Source organism: Patella vulgata, chromosome 7 (assembly GCF_932274485.2).
Source record: "Patella vulgata chromosome 7, xgPatVulg1.2, whole genome shotgun sequence".
Classification (NCBI taxonomy): Eukaryota; Metazoa; Mollusca; class Gastropoda; family Patellidae; genus Patella; species Patella vulgata.
The window spans coordinates 5,333,657-5,350,488 of NC_065885.2; the positions used below are offsets into that span (position 1 = coordinate 5,333,657).

At 35.9% G+C, this 16,832-nt stretch overlaps 2 protein-coding genes across 2 annotated transcripts in view; one reads left to right on the forward strand and one right to left on the reverse strand.

Moving 5' to 3' along the window:
* Positions 1–16,832, reverse strand: part of LOC126827113 (phosphatidylinositol 4,5-bisphosphate 3-kinase catalytic subunit alpha isoform) — a 324,427-nt gene that overhangs the window by 56,389 nt on the left and 251,206 nt on the right. The window lies entirely within an intron of this gene.
* The window catches only part of LOC126827124 (ski oncogene), a 73,382-nt gene continuing 60,724 nt past the window's right edge, over positions 4,175–16,832 (forward strand). Inside the window, exon 1 of the mRNA XM_050556336.2 lies at positions 4,175–5,237. Within this exon, the coding sequence (XP_050412293.2) occupies positions 4,308–5,237 (930 nt within the window). The 5' untranslated portion in view covers positions 4,175–4,307. The remainder of the gene's footprint in view (positions 5,238–16,832) is intronic.

The window sequence follows — 16,832 nt, forward strand, 5'->3', positions numbered from 1 at the left end:
TCTTGTATAATGCATTTTTAATGGGTAGGTTAAACCCCATTTATTTTTTTTTATCGCTTGAGGTATACGTCATCACCAATTTAAAATGCTTCGTCACGTGTATCTATAGGGAGAAATCTTAAAGTCAGCTCGACACAAACTAGGTCATTTCGGGATTAACATATGGTCCAATTCTATTTCCATACCTCGCTTGTGCATGGGGGTCTTATAGCAGTAGAAAGAGAGAGAGAAATGGGGTTTAACGTCCACTCGACACAAACTAGGTCATTTCGGGACTAACACATGGTTTAATTTTATTTCAATAATTCGCTTGCGCATATGGGTCTTTAGCAGTGGGAGGAAACCGGAGGACCCGGAGGACCCGGAGAAAACCCACGAGCTTGGACAGGCGACCCTACTCCTTGTCACGTACAACCGGGGATTCTTTATAGCAGTAGAAGGACTCGGAGAAAACTCAAGGGTTGGACAGACAACCTTACTCGAACTTGCGCCCACTCCCCATCACTAATTTAAATGAAATGAAATGGGGTTTAACGTCCTACTATCATAGACTACAGTGGGCTACGAGGGAAATTTTACCCGGACAGCGGCACTATGACCTACTCTTATATCGAATTCCAACTATCAAGGGATCTTTTACGTGCACGCCAATGTGTACACGGGACCTCGGCTTTTCTTCCCATCCGAACGACTAGACAGCTATCCTTGTCAGGCCCTTCATCCTGCTTCACTGACAAAGGGGGGACCATGCTGGAAAATCTGAATGAACTTTCTCGGCCAATGCAGTGATTGAACACCCGACCTCCAGGCTAGCGAGCCAGCTTCTTACCCACCTAGCGAATTTAAAAGGTTTCGTGACATGTATATAAAGATGTTGATTTAGATTGATGTAGGTTACGACTGAATGTAGATAAGATGATATATATATATATAGCCTACAAGGCTTATGGAACGAAGGGGTTAAGAATGATGAATGATACCGCCATTAATACTGATGATGTCGTCGTGAGTGGTGGGGAGTAAAGAGTGCACGAACATCATGTGTCTTGATTTAAAACACTGAACAGGAAATTAACACAACTATCTTAACTTATTGAAATGTACAGACTAAAGATATACAAGCACGAGCTCACGTGCCATGAGTCATTCAGTGCAGCTGGCTGCGGTCGAGGCTTTGATATTGATATAATAATAACATAACGGTATATATAGAGTTCAAGACACCGAGTATATGAGTATTTAAGGTATGAAAAGTTTAGCCATTTGGTGAACTGTAATTACCCCAGTTCGTATATAACGTCCGTCCGTGTCACGCTCGTTCACTTAAAAACATCTCGACATAAAATCCATACATTTAAAAAATCTATATTTAGAAATACACTACACTAAGTCTATACATAATATACAGAAGTTATCAACCATTCAAAGAGAGAGAGAGAGAGAGAGAGAGAGAGAGATGGGGTTTAACGTCCACTCGAGACAAACTAGGTCACTTCGAGACTAACATATGGTTCAATTTTATTTCAATATTTCGCTTGTGCGTAGGGGTCTTTAGCAGTGGGAGGAAACCGGAGGACCCGGAGAAAACCCACGAGGTTGGACAGGCCACCCTACTCCTTGTCACGTACAACCGGGGATTCGAAACCACGCCAGTCGACTCAATGTCAGACTTTATGGTACAGCGCGCAGGTGCTAACCATTCAACCCCCCCCCCCCAATCATTCAAAGAGGCCGTTGGTGAAATGAAATGGAATGGGGTTTAACGTCCTAGTTAAGACCCTTACCATTTTGAATATCAACTGTCAAGGGGGGGGGGGGGGGGCGTTTGTGAAATGAACTGAGGTTTAATGCCCTACTGTTCTGCGCCGACTGGGCTAATGAAGTCGGGCATACCCCATACAGTGTGCCCATACACTGGGCCGGTTGCAGCAGTGAAAAGGGATATTAAATCTAATTTCATCCACTGTCCAACCTCGTGTGTTTTCTCCCGGTCCTCCGGTTTTCTCCCACTGCTAAAGCCCCTGTGCGCAAGCGAATTATTGAAATTAAATCCCATCTCACTCACCCTCTCTCTCTCTCTTTAATTAAATATGACGATTGAACCATATGTTAGTCCCAAAATGACCTAATTTGTGTCGGGTGGACCCTCTCTCTCTCTCTCTCTCCCTCCCTCCCTCTCTCTCTCTCTCTCTCTCTCTCTCTCTCTCAGTTCATCTATATATATATATAATATTACCTAGATCGATACAATAATCAATATAACCCTATATACCGTGCATATTATCATTCGACAATACCTGTTACAAAAGTGTGACATATCGCACTGTATATTTGATATAATAAACACTAATTGGCATGCTATACACAATTTAATTCAGTAATTACAATTTACACATTTGCAAGAATATTTAATTAAGTAGAGAGATTACACGTATAATAAAAATAAAAATAAATTCAGAAGTCAAAACACGTAAACAATGGCTTTAAATATATAATATATGGAAGCATGCCTTATCACTGCGATAACGCCATGGGTGACAGCGGCCCTTAAACCCCCGTTAGGTATTAATTATGTGCTGGAGAGAAAGACCCCCCCCCCCTCCCCCAAACAAAAAAAAACACACATACACACAAAATCCCCCAAAACACACTCCTATACAAAACAAATCAAGACATGTATGGGCCTCTGAAGCTTCATAAGCCCGGGAGCGATGCTGCACCCCCAACCGTCCCCTCTCTCCTTGTGGCTGATTAATCCAATTAAATGCGTGATAAGTTGTATTTCGTAATACAGTAGTTTTGCCTGTGTGTACCCGGACCGTTATATCGATAAATTTCACAAGTTCACTGTTAAAGCGGTCGGCCTAATTTGACAAGTGGGCAATACATTCAACACGTCAGACTTTCACTGTGCCCAAAACAATCATCTATTAACCGCGTTATTCAAGGTTAAATAAGGCTAGACCCCACACGAGAGAGAGAGAGAGGAAATAATCGTATATAAGTCTATATATACCTACATCAAAGGGTTTGACCGGTCCATCAACTACCAGTGCCCTTTTTACACAAAGCAGTCTCACCCGCAAGCCAATCGGTTCGTTTGTCTCAAGAGGAGTCTGATATTGTCCCTGTCATTCGGTCCAATCGGTCATGTGAGAGTTCCGGGACTTTGACTAATGGTAACAATACAATGTACTGGCTTCACCTTTAGGTCCATCAAGTTCGTTTATTTGATATTTCACATCCTGTATCATTGTTTTAATACCCTTTTTTTTCCCAAAACAACGCCACAAAAAAAAAAAAATTAAACTTATGATATTTATCTTATTTTAAATAGGTTATTGTTTTTTGTTCACCATATAAAAAATAAACCTGAATTGTTTTAATGGGTTGTTATATCAAAGAATTAAGCCATTTTTGTTAATATATCGTGAATGAAAATTTATTTTAAAAAAAAAACAAAACATAAATTTTATTTGCATATCAACACACACCTAATATAAATAAATACGGTAGGGGTTTGTTGGGTTGATAGAAAAACAACAACAGTGATAGAAACTTCAAGAGCTTTACTCGTAATTCAAACAAGAATGACATTCGCCTTTAATTCGCTGACCAGTCCATTCTTCGGAGAGTTCCTTTCGGGTCAAACTGGTCGCTACGGCCAGACTTGTCCTCGCGCTATTTACGGCGCCAATCGCCTTGTGGCTGAGGTAACCCCAATCGATTGACACTGTAGACGTCTCGACGTCATGGTGACGTCACAGCCCAGACACCTTTGATCAAGCCGCCTGACTACTGGAGTCGCATTAAACGTGTAGTAATGTTACTATTAACAAAAATCCTGAACAGATGCTGAATATTTTCTTATATAGGGCCTCTTCAATGAAAATCTTTCAGAATATATTAGAATAAAATATTACACACAAACGCGTGCTGTTAACTGTTAACCGTGTTTCAATGTGGTAAACAACTTAATATTCCGTGGGAGGAGAAGGGAACAGCCGATCCGCAGTCTCGGCATATTTATCACGTAATAACTCATATTAGCTTATATTCTTCGGATTCGCTAATTTGTTACATTTTTGTCAGCATCTCACATCTTTCCATGAAATAACATAGTATCTAGCATGCGTTATAATTCCATAAATCACGTCTGCCGGTAAATTAGGTCAGTTAACGGTTGGTGACGTTCGACTAACTGCAAAGCCAAATATTTATGCTGGGGTCGAGACAAGACAGGCAGTAGCGGAGCGGATGTGATCGGTACTACACATGTGGCGGTGCGGAGGATCCGCGAAGTTTTCATGCATAGTCTAGGCGCATTCTTGATGGATGAAGGGGTTCCGCAGACTCTAAACCCTCATCTACAGAGGGTTTTGAAGAGTTATCAAACAGCGGCTATAAGAAGTCTAAGCGGACCTAGTGGATATTCTATTATTAGTGATTTGTCGAAAATGAGTGCCGGTGACATAGAGGAATATCGTAAAGCAATGGCTAGCGTCAAGAAGATACCGACTGACAAGGGCATGGATTATGACCCATTTCTAGCTCCTCCACCTTTTCCTATACAACAAATGCCGGTATTCACCCCCGTAGATACTTCTCGCAGTGACAAATCCGAGACTATTTTAGAAGGAGAAACAATTGCTTGTTTTATGGTCGGGGGAGAAAAAAGACTGTGTCTCCCTCAAATTTTAAATACAGTGTTGCGTGACTTTACCTTACAACAAATAAACACCGTGTGTGACGAACTACACATCTTCTGTTCGAGATGTAATCACGAGCAGTTAGAAACTCTGAAACTGACGGCTATTTTACCATTTACAGCTCCGAGTTGTGGACTTATAACCAAAACGGACGCAGAAAGACTTTGTAATGCTTTATTACACGGTAGCCCCGAAAAATACTCCGACCCCCCTTCGCCGAATAGTTTTAAAGTTTATCATGAATGTTTTGGAAAATGTAAGGGGATCTTTCACCCCGAACTTTATGTCGAACCGGACGCAAAGTGTATTCAATGTGTCGACTGTAACGGACTCTTCAGTCCATCGAAATTCGTGTGTCATTCTCACAAAGCTCTCGAAAATCGAACCTGTCACTGGGGTTTCGATTCGGCGAATTGGAGGGCTTACCTTCTGTTAGCCAAATACCAAGAGGGGCGAGAAAAGCTCCAAGATGCCATGGAACATATGAAAGCACGCTTTGACCCTGGCAACAAATTTAAACGAAAACAGGTAGGTGAAAGAATTCATATTAACTGCTATAACATCGTGCATGCATGGAGAACTGTTATCGCACGTGTTATCTAGCTTCCATCAGTGTTTATTGAATTAAAAAAGGATTGCAATGCAAATATGTCTCGGGAACCACGTTCCTGCATTTGTACCGAATAATTTTTGATATTTATTTGTCGAAAAAAAAAATATCTAAGGTTTTACTATTTTTCATTGCTACTGAAACACAAAATTGAGGTATTCATCACACTACAAATTTTATTATTTAACACAAAATTGAAAATATAAAAAATAACAGGATAGATTACACAGAAATAGACAACATAAATTTTGAAATCCCATAAAATGTCGACTTTCATCAGATACAAAATGCATGAAATGGTGGGATTATTAACTGGAGTAATATTCATTTCAATTTCCAGAAAATACTCTAATACCTGTACAGGTTGTCCTTGTGGTTTTTATTCATGTTTTGAGTGTTTACTATACAGCAATATTTGACCGAGTTAGTTACAAGTTTGTAGCATGTTGTCTCCGTATTGGCAACATGCCATGTAGTTTCTGTGTATTTTATTTATATATTATGCATGAATTTGACAGGTTTGGAAATTGAGTTTTCTTTTTTAAGAATTTTTGTTTCCTTTTTACGCTAGCTCTGTATAGTCTTACAGTATTTTCAATACTTGAATATTATCCAATTTCAGTGGTGATATATTATTTGTTGAGGAAGGGAGAAAGGGGATCTTGAGAGGGTTTTGTTAAATATTAGATATGTAACCCCCAACCCCACCCACATTATTGGCTTCATTAGGGAAAGCCTGTGAACCTCAACATTTCAAAAATAATTTTGATTGCGAATTTTGGGGAATGTGATATAGGATACTATTTACTATCAAGCATTTCAAAAATAATTTTGATTGAGAATTTTGGGGAACGTGACATAGGATACTATACTATCCAGCATTTCAAAAATAATTTTGATTGAGAATTTTGGGGAATGTGATACAGGATACTATTTAATACTATCCTGTACATATTAAACATTAACGCTGTGCAATATTTTAATTATTGCCCGGGTAATTAATAATTATAATACAATGTAAAGAAATGTGTAGGATAATATGAATATGGGTGGGGTATATCATTACTACACATGAATTATAAACACAGTAGTTGAACCCAAATTTTGTGAGGCGGGCTATCAGGTTTCCTAGAAACTGGTCATAATATAAATCGTGAAAATTGATCAATTCATTAAGATTTTGTCCATAAGCAAATAAACCTTTTAAAAATCAATCCTTGACACATTAAATTCTTTCCGCAGAAAAAAAAGGAACAGTGCGAGGAGATTGTCTCAAATATTAACAGCTCTGATTGTTATTTGAATTTTTCGAACAGAACTTGTAAATAATTTTTTTACTGCTAAAATATTCTCACATCAGTTATTTAACATTTAATTAAGAAAAACGAATGCGAGCTGTTTCATAACCTGGTGGTTTCGTACTTAGTTCAGTCGTACCTCACATGAGTTGTTTCGTACCATGGTAAATTTCAAAAGAACTTTTAAATGGACTTTGAATGGTTTAATCAAAAAGTATGTATCAATTTGAGGTAAAAATTAAGTGCAGCCATTTTTATAAATTTCACTTTGCAGTTGGAATTTAATCAAATCATTTAATTATGTTTCACCTTTATTTCAATTTCTTTCAACGTATTTCAATTTATTTGAATTTATTTCAAAAACATCTAGGGAAAGGTACGAATGAACTAATTATGACTATGAAACAGTCAGGTTACGAAACAGCCTGCACCCAAGAAAAACAAAATCAAAACATCAAAGAGTAGAAAATCTGATTTAAATAAAACCTGACTGGCTGAATTTGTTAATTAAACTACATGTACATACATGTATCGTTTTCAATGGATGCAGAATAGTGACAAATTTTTAATTCTTCATACTTTGTAATTACTGAACCAAATTGAACTATTTTTGGTTTGATATTTCTATTGGAGATTCACCTTTCATAATATTGTAGCTTGCAAGGGACTCCCCTATCCCTCATATGACTATCAGAGATTTTAACATTAAAATATATCTTAGAAAATACTGAACCAAATTAAATTATTTTTGGTTTGATATTCATATTAGGGATTCATCTTTCACAATGTTGTACACTGTATCTCACAGGAGATTAGAAATCCCGCAATTTACGTTCAGAGGTTTTAATATTTGAATATAGAATTATAAAGATACTGGAAGAAGTAGACTAAAACAAATTTTGTAACGGGAACTTAAAATAACTGTCAATGGTTTTTTTTCTCTCTGCTGCAACATAGATTCTCTAGTTGTTCAATTTAAATTGATTACTCTCTGGTTTGACTCAGGTTTTCGATGGAATTCTTTTACAGGGACATTTTCTTTTCGACCAATCAATGAAGTATCTTTTAATCACATGAATTCTACGCAAAAAAACCCATCTTTTGGTGACCAATCTAAGGTAGCGTACCGTTGATTGACAAGACACAAGTAGGGGAATTCACTCGCGTTAATCAAGGTCTGAATTGTAAAAATGCCAGGAGAATGTACATGGATAAATGAAGAGGATTTTATGCAACGGCGAATCAATAATCAAAGTTTTAAAAAAATCTCTTCATATTTTCAAGAATCTTCCCCCCTCCCCCACTCCAGAGTCCCAGCTGTATCACCCAGATCCAGTCTTCCGTGCACAGTTCGACCTAGATTATATCACCCACACACAGGGTACTTTTAAAGAATTTATTTAATGGTAGGCTTCAAGTTTAGATTATCTCTTGTAAGGGCTGAAAAAAAAAAGAATGTCACATTTGAATAAAGGTACACAAACAATTGTTAAAGGAGTTATATTGTCGTAGCCTTGAAGTTTATATTACGGCTGATAAAAAGAAATATCACATTTGAATAACAGGGTTTGTTTGTCACAAGGAGGTTGGGGTTAAATGGTTAGCAGGTGCGCGCTGTATCATAACGTCTGTCATTCAGTCAACTGGCATGGTACTGCTGCCATATTTGTCCCCCGCCTTTCGAAGAAAGCAGGGGACTATTAAAATGGGTTCGTCCGTCTGTCTGTCTGTCTGTCTGTCTGTCTGTCCGTCTGTCTGTCCGTCACACTTTTTGGGACACAATAACTCTCTTCCTAATTGAGCTAGAATGTTCAAACTTGGTGTATGTGTTTATTAGGTCAATGCCTTGATGGAGTTCGAAGATGAGCATTTGTTTGCTGACAAAAATGATACAGCCGCCTTTAGGATAGACGTCCATTACACTCTAATGAACGGTACACAAACACTTTATGAGGATTAAGTTTGAAGTGGGGATTTTGTATAAACTGTGCATATTTATTTTAATATTAAAGAGGCATTATTTAAGATTTAGATAAAGAGCTGACCATTCTTGCTATAACAGCTCAAAAATAGATAATGTAAAATGAATAAATTGAAAATTTCATTCAAATTACTCTATTGCGAGTGAAGATATTAATTAGCCTTTGGCGGTTTGACAAGACGTACATGTATGCAATAATTTTAACTATTTTTAGCTTAAATCAAAATATTAATCTATTTAATATCAGAGAAATCTGATGCCATCGAGAGTTGATTATGGCCTGGATAAGTTAATGAATGTCTAATTAATAATTTAGAAAACATTTCAGGCCTAAAGAAAGACCTGCAAAAGGCAGATTTAGCTCTTGCATAATGTATGTTTAAAGGACTAACACATTATGATACATAACTCTCAAGCGGACATTAGCAATGTATAGACAGACATTTCTTAGACAGAGAGTTGATATTACAGACCTCTCTACTTAATATCTGAACCACAACCATCTTAATCTATGTGTGTGGTCAGTAGAAGCAGACGGCAAAGTTGTTTATAAATAGATAATCAGATTATGAACAAACTTAAGGGCTGTTACGACCCCTGATATTAATTCCTTTGTTCAGCCTAAAAGGATAAGAACCCTGTCTTTATTATAGGCCTATTGTTTAAGTAGGTAATACTGCTGTAGACATATTGTCAAGCAGACAGACAATAGTTGTTTACGTTTAACCTGTAACCGTGTCTGCACACCAACGTTGAAGTACTTATAATACCTAGGTCAGAAATAGTCTTACCAACTAAATATGTTATATAATTCCGGGTACACACTCATTTTCCAATTCACTTGTTATTTAGGTTACAAGTTCAACATAAAAAATAATAGCATCCATTTTGTTGAGGTTTTTTTTGTTGGTTATGTAAAGTAGACTTTATACTGGGGAAGGTGGGCTAGATTATGTTGATTACAACTTCACAATTTATTATCATTCATCATGGTTTTTCAACAAATTTTTTTTTTTTCTTTGCAAAAAATTAAACCTTGAATTGAAAATCATTGAAGTCACATTGAGGGGGAATGCTCACTAGTCCGCGGGTTCACTAGTCCCGAAATGACCTGGTTTGTGTTGACTCCCTCTCTATTTGAATACTGTTTTGGAAGATGAGGTTATACATGTACATGTATTAATGTTATTCAAGGTTTTATAGTTTCTGCATCCAGTGACTACACCATGTGACGAGTTAGCCGGTCAATATAAGCTGTTAGTCCATGTTAGTATTTATTGAATAAATAGTAAAACACGTGGGCTATAAGTTTGGGTAGGTTTAAAATAGTAATTATATTCTTCTACTGACACCAATATTTGTCATATTGTCTGAATTGTCTGAATAGTTTGAATAGTTTTAAGATACCTTGACCACATTTTAAGGTGTGATGGTCCAGAAACTGGGTTAAGATTATCTATGATATAAGCTATTTATAAGGCATGTACTGTAGGTATAGACAATTTTAAACATAGTACATGTATATAATGTAATATACTTTATTAGGTATTTAGTGGGTTACTATGAGTTGTTAATAATGAGTTTGAAACATAGTATGATATACTTCATGAGTTATAATATACTGGGTTGTTATAATACATATAAACAGTTTGAAACATAGTATAATATACTTCATGAGTTATATACGTGGTTGTTATAATACATATACACCGTTCGAAACATAGTATAATATACTTCATGAATTATATACTGGGTTACTATGGGTTGTTATAATGAGTTTGAAACATGGTACATGTATATAATATACTTCATGAGTTAAATACTATGGGTTGTTATAAGAAACCTAGTGCATGAGTTAAATATGGGGTTGTTATAATACATATAAATAGTTTGAAACATACATGTAATATAATATACTGCATGAGTTATATACAGGGTTGTGTATAATGTATACAATTGTAAACAGTTTGAAACATACATGTACATGTTGTATAATATACTGCATGAGTTGACAGCTGGCCCCCATCCCTGTTTTTTTTATTGCTGGCAATGTCGGTGTAGTTTGTGTCTTGTGGTTGTCTTGTCCACAGATTTGTTTTTTTCGGTTTTGTTTGTGTGTAGTGCGGTCCTCCTGCTCTTACTATTGAACGTGGAGAATGAGTTAATGTATACTCAGTTGTTTGTGAATGTAATACACAACATGCTGGTGATTATGGTATGGTTTATGTGTTATTACACATCATGCTGGTGTATATTGGTCAATATGGTATGGTTTATGTCTTAGTACACATACATACTGGTGTATATTATTAGTCAATATGGTAGGATTTGTGAGTTACTACACATCATACTGGCGTGTATTGGTCAATATGATATGGTTTATGAGTTTAAATTACACAAGATGAGTCCATGATGGTGTATATTGGTCTACATGTAAATGTATATGTATATACAGTGTAATAGTGCTATGGGTTAATACAATTGTTAGTGTATTTAATTATCACCTTGAAACAATGTAGAGCCTAGTTATGTATTTACTGTGATTTATCTGACAATTTTGATCCCACATTAAATACGGTCTTTTAGTTTCCCAAGTTTTAATGAAATGGATATTATAATTCCGTCCAACCTCGTAGATTTCTCCGGGTCCTCTAGTTTCCTCCCACTGCTAAAGACCCCTACACACAAGCGAATTATTGTAATAAAATTGAACCATACATGTATATTAGTCCCAAAATGACCTAGTTTGTGTGGAGTGGAGTTAAACCCCCTCTCTCTCTCTCCCTCCCTCTCTGATATTATAATTCAAACTGAATTGGGTGGTATGCTACTTAGTAATGAATATTGGCTATTGGTGATGTTCATCTGCTTGATGTGTACAGTAATTATTGTCTCCTGACTCCAGTAATTCAAGTGCACTGTTTACATTTCAGATAAAAAATAATCTTATCTGTACACATTGGGCCACTTCTTCTACCATGTTTATCCATTAAACCTTGGGACTCTATTTAATATCTCATTGAAAACAATAATAGCTGATGCAGTTTCGTTATCTCCCCTTGGCTACGGCCATGACAGTATAGTATGACTTCGACTGCATCTACATGATTTTAACAATCGAAGAAGACGAGATGCTGGGGCAAATCTTGTTTGTCCAGAAATTCAACTTTAATTATCAATGTGTGAAAATCCATTCGTCATGATGACAGTGTCTCCAAATTTCATTACCGCATGTAGAAGTATTCAGAATTCCCGATTGGCAGGCAAGATGTTTTTGCCTATTCAGAATTTGATGAGTTTTTGTTGAAAAACATATTTATATTCATAGAGAATACATAAGACTAGCAGTTCAGAACTTGATATGTGAAGAAATCTATTATGTTGTGGATGAGTTCGAAAGTCATACAGCTCGGCCAACGTACATTATAAATTTTGTAAATCAGGTTCAGAGATTTGTGCAAAATACTTAGGAGATAAACACCTCCTGTTTTGAATTTAGAGGGGTGTTATTGTCCAATAGACATGTCCTGAGATCATTAGGACCTATTTTGTGTCATGTGGATGTTAAACCCCATTTCTGTCCGTCTCTCTCTCTCTCTCTCTCTCTTGTGGTACTTATTCATATAAACTGAGTCACGAAATAACTTTGATTGAATGTTAATACCTCTCTCTCACCTGTGTAAAATATTTCTATCATACATGTACATGTATGACAAGGTTTTTCTTAAAAAGATTGAGGTCAGTACAATACAACTACCTTGTACCAATAGGACTTATTTTGTCAGGACTTATTCACTCCTTGGTGTTTTAAACGTATAAGTTGATGACATGCAGACGTTCTGGCGAGACGGCAGACTTGTCATATCAAACATAATCACTCTGACATCTGTCTTAAAAGCTAGAAATTTTGGCTTCTTTCCACCATAGATGAGAAAAATTACTTACTTAGGCCATATATAAAAAATATAATGGGTCCCAGATGTTGTTGTTGTTTATTACAAATTTAACGTCCAATACATTTTATTTGATATTATGGACAGGTTGATTTTATTAACTTATTAACATATAAAAGAGTAATAAAAAAAAGAAAGTAGTAAAAACATAAAAAAGTTTTTGTATACAAAATGTCACTTACACATGCTTCTCGGTTAATCCCTCGGCACTTAAAAAGGGCTGCATGACCGTTTTTTATTTCAAATAATAAAATATAAAAACTGTCTTATTTATAACTGCACGTATAGATTTTGCGCTGGTTACAGGAAGTAACTCTGAAAAGAAAATAATTTAAAAATGAATCCGTAGGATCATTTATCGAATCTGCAACACTGATTGATGTTAATGACAATTATGAATAATACTGGATAATCACACATAAACAAAAAAAGAGAACTGTCTGCCTTGAAATTTGATCTCTATGAGAAGTCATTTAGTTCACTAGTGACCCTTTGACAAAATAAAAATACAAGGATAAAAACCTCCCTCACTCATCAGAGTTTTTGTAAGGATTATCTGAAAACAAGAATATATTTTTGAATGGCCTTAATGTTAATGTACCTGTAGTAAAAAATGGATTACTTACATGTGGACGTACCATGTAATTCGAAGCCATACTTCTTATAAATTGTGTTTGCTAATTCATCATATTGACAATTTACTACATTTGTACATGTATGCTTAGAAATTGGTATTAGGAAAAATTGAACTTTGTAAGGATTTATTTCATATTTTTAGCCTACATATACATAAATCGGTTAATTATGTTTATGAATTTGACATATTGACTAACTGCCTGTGTTGTAGAAATTTGTGTAAAGTATATTTGAACTTTGTGAGGACCTATTTTATATTTTATTCAGAAATTGAAAGGGACTGCAGAACAGGCATAGCCTAATGTACATGTATATGACCTCTCTCTTCTCTCTCAGTTTCTTCCTGTAAAAAATACAAGACTGTGCCTTTAATGTTGCAGTTTTCACACTGAATTAATCAGTTTCTTCCTCTAAAAATTACAAGAGAGTGAGACAAACTAGGTCATTTCGGGACTGACATATGGTTTTAATTTTATTTCAATAATTCGCTGGCGTGCAGGGGTCTTTAGCAGTGGGAGGAAACCGGAGGACAGAGAAAACCCACGAGGTTGGACAGGCGATAAAAATTACAAGACTGTGCCTTTATTGTTAAAGTTTTCACATTGAATCATTTTTTTTTTTAAAAATCAATACTTTATTCAGAAATTGAAAGGGATTGAGGAACAGGCATAACCTACATGTGTATGGCCTCTCTCTTGACTTGCCTTTAATGTTGAAGTTTTCACACCAAATCAATTAATTTCTTCCCGTAAAAAATACAAGACTGTGCCTTTAAAGTTTTATAATTAATTTATACATTTACACATATTATTAATATACATCCTCATTAATATAGACACAAGGTTAACTTCAGGTCGCTAGAAACTAGTACAAGTAGGTTTCATACTCCGAGCCAATTATATTAAAATATCGAGAGATGAAAAATGACAGATCAAAATATCAGACAAGTTCAATATTTATTCAGAAAGGAAGAAAAAAGAGTACTGTTGATGAGAAGAGGCCGAGACTACTATTAAATGTGACTTTATAATTAGTCTGTAAGTGAACAAGGCTTTGATCTGACGTCAACTCGATTGATTATTATTGACCATTGTAATAAACGTACATGTCCGTTAGACGTATTATTAACCTTATTCTATATGCTGACGGCACATCTAGGCCCCTTATTATCGACAGGTTCTGGGACCAATCAACCAAATTGTCATTTGATAAAATTGAAAAATTAAATAGAACTCTGTTTTTCTGTTTGAATGAATCATGAATTTATAGATATATATAATATACATTGTATGTACAATACACAAAGAGAAAGTGTTTAATATTTGTTCCATAATGATAAAAAAAAAATATTTTAGTTAGTTAAAGCCACTGATCCTCATATGAGAGAGAGAGAGAGAGACTGAGGTCATTTTGGGACTAACATATGGTTCAACAGTGGACAACTTCACTGTTTTGATTCAGTCAGATTACAAAGAGGCCCATCAAAACATTCAGCAAAGCATATAGGTGGCACTGGATGCTACATGTTGACAAATTTTCAATTCCCCCCTCTCTCTCTCTCTCTCTCTCCTTGACTTACTATTAGTCATCTTGTTACATGTACATTTTATGTATATAATGTAAAAGCAATGCAGAAGTGTAATTCAGCCATTTTGTCTCAGCCATCTTGAGTTTATCGACTGCAGATCTTGAAGTAGATGTACTCCAACTAACTATTTGCAAGAAATCTCGTTGGCATACGGTCGGTCGTACATGTATTCATCATTTAAATACAAACAGTTCATTGGATTTTTAATCGTGCTGAACTTGGCCCAAAATAAATATTTAGACAAAAATATGGCAACGCATGCACACAGTTACAGACAGTTGATTGATCACTTTCTAAAAATTTACTTTGGAAAACGTACAATATAGTTTATCAAAAGACAATATTTTCCCAAGGTACATGTTCAAGTAGAAACTTTTGTTTGTCAGATGTTGTACACAGTCTGTTTTTATTGACATCATCTAATTTTAGGTAATTTCTGTTTTAATGAGCAGTTTGTGGGATGGAAATTTAACAGGGGGCGGATCCAGGATTTTCAGAAAGGGGGGGCATGCTTCCCCCACTTGGGAGTGCCCTCGGTTGGCAACCGAGTCACCACACAAGGACACAGGGACCGCCGATTTACGATGGGGATCACTACCAATTTTAAGTATTTTTGTTCTCCTTTCCCGCGAGAATATATGGGGCAATATTCCTCCCACTGCTGAGGACCCTACGGGCCCCATGCCCAAGGGAATTATTGATGTTAAATCCTACAATATGTTAGTCTCCTAATGACAAAGTTTGCGTTGAGTGGACATTAAACCCCTTACTTTAGTAAATGAACTTAAATATGGAATAAGAATTACCTAATTATAAAATACAGGTAAACACGAGAGTACGATAGTATAATGTGATCCAACTCTAAAATGTTTTCGTGGTTTCCCCTTGTCAGTGATGCAGGATGGAGGGCCTGACAAGGACAGCTGTCTAGTCATTCAGATGGGACGAAAAACAGAGGTCCCGTGTACACATTGGCGTGCACGTAAAAGATCCCTTGGCAGTTGGAATTCGATATAAGAGTATGCCGTAGCCCCGCTGCCCGGGCAAAATTTCCCTCATAGCACACTGTGTGGCGTATGCCCATCTTCATTAGCCCAGGTTAGGAGCAGAACAGTAGGACGTTAAATCCCATTTCATTTCATCTGTACCGTATCACACATAAATCAGGTGTAAGGATTGAGGGCTTCAAAACTGAAATAAACCAAATTTAAGGATTGTGTAATCTTAACCCGGATTGTGCGCTCCAAAATTAAAATATGTCAAGGGTAAGGATTGTGCGCTCCAAAACTAAAATATGTCAAGGGCAAGGATTGTGCGCTCCAAAATTAAAATATGTCAAGGGCAAGGATTGTGCGCTCCAAAATTAAAATATGTCAGGATTGTAAGAATAAAGTGATCCAGAACTGAAATGAATCAATGATTAGAATATAGTAATCCAAAAACTAAAATAAATTAAAGGTAAGGATTTTATGATCCAAAAACTGTAATAAATCAAAGGTTTACGATTATATTGATCCAAAAACTGAAATAAATCAAAAGTAAGGAAGGTGCCATCCACTCTATAATCAAATATAAGGATTGTGCGATCCAAAACTAGAATAAATAAAATATAAGAATAGTGTGATGCAACCCAGGATGTTATTTAATTTCTCGGAACTTAATATTTTTACAAGCATGGTGTTAAAGTCTATTGACTGGTCTGTATGTCTGGAGAAACCATGGAATGACTCATAGCGTATTCTCTCACGGGACACGAGAGAAGCGATCATTTTTATCCCATCTATTTTATCGAATGAACTCTTGATCTCACTGGATGTAAAAATAAAAAGATTACACCTATAAAATCGAGAATATAGTATTTTAGTTTTTATTCCCAGCTGAATAACGAGACCTCTATAAATCTTACGATATGTAAATGTGTTAAGCACCAATTTGTATACAAGTCGAAAACGAGCAATAAATAACAGGATTTTTTTCAATCAGAGAAAACCGTAATTATGACTATCTGTCTTGCAATAAATAATACAATTTCTTGGATTATACATGTACATGTATTG